This window comes from Chinchilla lanigera, unplaced genomic scaffold (genome assembly GCF_000276665.1).
Source record: "Chinchilla lanigera isolate Chin_1 unplaced genomic scaffold, ChiLan1.0 scaffold00040, whole genome shotgun sequence".
Taxonomy (NCBI): domain Eukaryota; kingdom Metazoa; phylum Chordata; class Mammalia; order Rodentia; family Chinchillidae; genus Chinchilla; species Chinchilla lanigera.
Window position 1 is genome coordinate 7,294,337 of NW_004955441.1, and position 4,838 is coordinate 7,299,174.

The 4,838-nt window shown below is 38.9% G+C and overlaps 1 protein-coding gene across 1 annotated transcript in view; it reads left to right on the forward strand.

Moving 5' to 3' along the window:
• The first annotated feature begins 1,863 nt into the window (after positions 1 to 1,863).
• Positions 1,864 to 4,838, forward strand: part of Tmem178a (transmembrane protein 178A) — a 13,357-nt gene continuing 10,382 nt past the window's right edge. Inside the window, exon 1 of the mRNA XM_013517625.1 lies at positions 1,864 to 2,370. Coding sequence (XP_013373079.1) covers positions 2,217 to 2,370 — 154 coding nt within the window. The 5' untranslated portion in view covers positions 1,864 to 2,216. The remainder of the gene's footprint in view (positions 2,371 to 4,838) is intronic.

Sequence of the window (4,838 nt, forward strand, 5' to 3'; positions counted from 1 at the left end):
TCACTATGCAGTTCAGGCTGGCCTTGAGCTCATGTTGTAGCCCAGGCTGGTCTTGAACTCTCAGTGATCCTCTTGCCTCAGCCTCCCAAGTGCTGGGATTACAGGCATGCACCACTATGCCCAGCAATCTTCTTTCTTTTTATCTTGGAAAGTTTAGCTAAAGATGCCTCAGTTGTGGTAATTTCAAAGAACCAATTTTTGATTTTGTTCATTTTCTGTCTATATCTGTTCTCTGATTTATATTTACTTTTATAATGTTTTTCTTTTGCTCTGGATTTAGTTTTTTCCTTAGAGTAGGAAGTTAGGTTATTGACTTGAGATCATTACAGCTATAAATTTCCCTCTAAGACATCCTTTAGCTGAATCCTACATATTTTAGTGTGTTGTAAATTTGTTTCCATTAATTTCAAAGCATTTTTTGTTTGCTTTTGTGATATCTTCTTTAACTGTCACTTATTTAGGAATACGGTAGTTAATTTGCATGATTGTGAATTTCCCAAATTTTCTGCTGTTATTGATTTGTAATCATTACATTGTAGCAAGAGAATATATTTTGTGTGAATTTAATACTCATTAATTTCTTGAGATTTGGTTTATTGTCTAGCACATGGTCTGTCCTGGAGAATGTTCTTTGTGCACAGAAGAATGTTTATTCTGACATTGTTGGGTAGAGTATTCTATAGATGTCTACTGTGTCTAGTTGGTTTATAGTATTGTTCGTCTCCTCTGTTTACTTGTTCTACTGTCACTGAAAGTAGGTTATTGAATTCTGCCACAAATATTGCCACATTGTCTGTTTCTCCTTTCAGTTCTTTCAGTTTTTGCTGCATGTATTTTGGGATTGTGTTGATAGATAAACATATGTTTATATTATCTTCTTATTGCATTGGCCCTTTACCATTAAAAACATTTTTCTTTGTCTCTAGTGATAATACTTGTCTTAAAGTCAGTTTTAGCTGATATTAATATAGCTATACCATCTCTCTTTTGATTACTCTTTGTGGTATATTTTCTCCTATCCTTTACTTTCAACCTGTTTGTGTCTTGAATACTAATCTCCTCCCTTTATTGTCTGATCTTTTCAAATTTTCACTTCACTTTAACATTTACAAAAATTCCACTAATTAGAGATTTATTTGCATCTCTCAGGATACTTTTCTTGACAGCTGCTGGGGTTAAAGAACACTCCTTCACACTTTTTTCAAAATTAGTTTAATGAAATTGCATTTATTCAAACAACTGGCCAAGATGATTTACAATATGAAAGGGATTTTTTGTTTGTTGTTTAGGAAAGGTTGATACCTTTCATGGGATCTAGAAGGCTTTAGAAGAATAATAGGTTTGCATTTATTTCTGCAATAAAAGCATGGGCTATGAATGAGGATATTAAACCGATGGGTATGCTTGCCCAATGAAAATATTGTGCCTAGGGCTGGCCATGCAACCAGATAAAGGGAGGAAAAAAATTTTTTTTCTCTTTGTCCTCTCTAGTTTCAACATTACCCTTTCACTCAAGAGCCATAATTAAAGTCAGTAACATTCAAATTAAGGAATACTATCAGCCTCTGATGGGTTAAATAGACCCAATCTTGTCTGGAGATAAAATCGCCACCTAACCCTACATTGTAAATGAAGCCTTTTTGGAAAACTGTTTTCTGGTGTCTGAATAACATACTTCCTAATGAAAAAAAATTTTGGTACTAAGGATGGAGTCACGGGGCTTTTACACAGCACTATGGTTACATCTCTTTTTATTTCACTGAGATAGGGTATTGCTAATTTACTAACTTGCCCAGGCTGGACTCAAACTTGTGATCCTTATGCCTCAGCCTCCCAGAGTTCCCTAATAAACTTTTTGATCAACTCATTTGAGAGTTTGAGACTAGGTTAAATTTAGAACTGTAATTTATGTGTTAATTTTAAAATTCTAAACTGATTTCTCCCAAACATCTGTACACTTTTAGGCCATCTCTCCTTGCATGGTTTTTTTGTTTAGTTCAGACAAACTCTATATTGAAGAACATTTACGGGAATATATAGAGCCTTATAAAATTTAAAAAATGAAACATGATTTTAAAAAGTATTCCGTCTTCTAGATTTTCACTGCTCTGACTTGCCTCTGTTAATGAGAGTAATCAAGAGATTTCTATCCCCTCTCCCATTCAGTCAGTGTAGGGTAAATTATTCTGCCTTAGGTCTCCAGAATTCCATTACAAATGAACAGACTAGTAAATCTCATTTCTTATTTCCTTCAAGGTATTGCGCAGCGATGCACAGCCATCAAGTACCACTTTTCTCAGCCAATCCGCTTACGAAACATTCCTTTCAATTTAACCAAGACAATTCAGCAAGATGAATGGCATCTGCTTCGTAAGTATTTCCGAGAAAGGGTCTAAGAGGAAATGGTGTCTATCTGAACAAAAAAGCATTCCCGCCACCCTCTCAGGTTTGGACAAAAAGATTTTCATTGTGCGTGAGCCTCTGGGTCCAATTGGACTTGGTTAGAGACTCCAAGTTATCATTTCCCTTGCCATGGCATAACTGGTTCATAAACCAAGGCATGAAAATCAGGCGCAAGGCCGTGGGAGACAGCGCTGTGTGCCTGCCTGCTTGGGTGGCATCGGTACACAGCAGCTGACTGTGTGTTTTCTTTACCAAGTCATCAGCTACTAGAACCTGTGCTACCATCTGGCTTATGAAGCCTAAGAGATTATACCTTTGGTGCTCTTAGTTTTGTGTTGTTTACACAATATTTATTTTAGCTACTGTGTTTATCTCACACCGTGGCATTTCTGCTGAAGTATCTTTATGAGTATATATCATAATTTTCTCAGAGGGTGTCTGCTACCTATACATCTCAACAGAGGAACTGCTCTTTTTCACTGTCAGGAAAATGTGAAACTCTCCAAAGGATCATGCGATGAGAAACCAAAGAGGGCTGATAGTTACTTGGAAGCTGTTATTCCAGCTGCCTCATGGTAGAGAGCTCATCAGAGCAAAACACTACCTTGAATTCTTTTCAGTATTTCCTAGAATCAAAGGTTGATACTGTCCCTTTTCCAAGGAAATATGCACAGAGGACCTCAGCAATCTTGTTGAGTGGCAAAAGCCACTGTAGGAGACCAAGTAAAGTCTGCTTCTGTAAGTAAATGGCTCGCTGCAGAGCAAAAGGCTCCGTTTTGAAGTTCAAGGACATACATGAAAACTCTAATGATAGTGCCATGACAGTGGTCTACTATAAATATTAGGACTGGAAACTTTAGAACTTGGAAGATCTTTGGATAAAATATGGTTTACTTCTTAAGAATGTGACTTCTTGAAAGAAGTCTACTTTCTTGATGGCATATTTTAACAGTCACTTCTCAGCAGATCAAATTTAAAGTCTTGGACTTCATAATGAGCATGTTTGGAGGTCTTAGTCTTAGACATCTGTCCAGTGAGCCTCCTAGTTACTGATTTTGGTCAGGTAAGAAGATCATCATCGGAGCTTTGTCTCTTTTCTCTAAGTTTGAACCCTGTTGTTGGTCAGAAAGGCAGTAGTTTAGTATTCTCCTCTAAATTTTTTTTCAGGGTTCCCATGGAAAGATGCTTTCAATGGGCTCACACCTGACTGTTGCTAAGAAACAGCCTAGCTAAGGTTAACATACCTGGTACTAATGCAAATCGCATGTGAATTACATCTAAACCTTGTGCCCTTTAGTAGTCATAAAACTTAGAACTATGACTCAAACCACAGGGAATTTGGGAGCTTGTAAGATAATCGTGGCTGAACTATTATTACATTTCTCCTGCTCAGATGTACTTACCTCCAAGGTACTTATACCTGTAACACTAAACTTAGCATCTTTAAATTGTGACTGTCCTGGCCCCTTGCTCTGTGGTATTTACATTTCCTTTCTGGTAAAGATGACTTCTTTTAATTTGAGTCCTCCAGACCGGAAATAAAGAATCTCCCCTAAGAAAAGAGACGGCTTGTGTTTGGCTACATTGCTAAGAATAAAACAGGAAGCTACTGTAACCTGTTCTCCACGCAGCACCCCTGCCGTGTCCAGGAGCTGTACAAACATACAAGGTGGCAGCTGCCAGGAATCTCCCACATGAACAGAGACACCCGCTGATGACCATGGGGGGCGGCCGCATCTTGCCTTGGTTCCCTGTGTTTATGTGTGTCCTGGTCCACACACACTTGGCCTGGACCTCAAGGATAGCAGATATAATGCTTGGAATCTGCTGTTTTAAGAAGCATCATAAACATTTTAGCATTTAGGCAACAATAGTTTAGGTTAGCTTTGTTTAAAAAAAAGGAAGGACACAGAAAAAAAGTAAAATAGCCAGAAGGTGGGCAACTGAGTGTTGGGTGCTACTTTGTGTTGGCAAGTGCAGGGAAAGCGCGTCTGGATGTGGGCACCGGTTTGGGCAAAAGACCACACTTGGCATTTGGGAGCACAGTGGGGACTTGGGCCATCGGGATAGTCCCTTAGCCTGGGTAAATGGGACTTCGCTTAAGGTACATGTATTTTAGGGGAGAGGGTATTCATGTGCAGGTATCTCATGTGTGTACTTTGATCCACTGTTTTATTCCCCACACTCCTTTTGGAAAATAGGCGGGGGTAACAGTAAATAAAAAAAGAATAGTGCACATCCGTGCTATTCAGACAAAACCTCATTTCGCTGTGTCTCACTTTTCAGGCTGTTCCTCTAAAGTCACATTAGTCACAGCCGCTATCATGGTGGCAACCTTTATTTCCATTGCTCACTGAAGGCTAATGAAAATATTTCTCACCAGGTGTGGTGGTGCACGCCTGTAATCCCAGCACTTGGGAGGCTGAGGCAGGAGG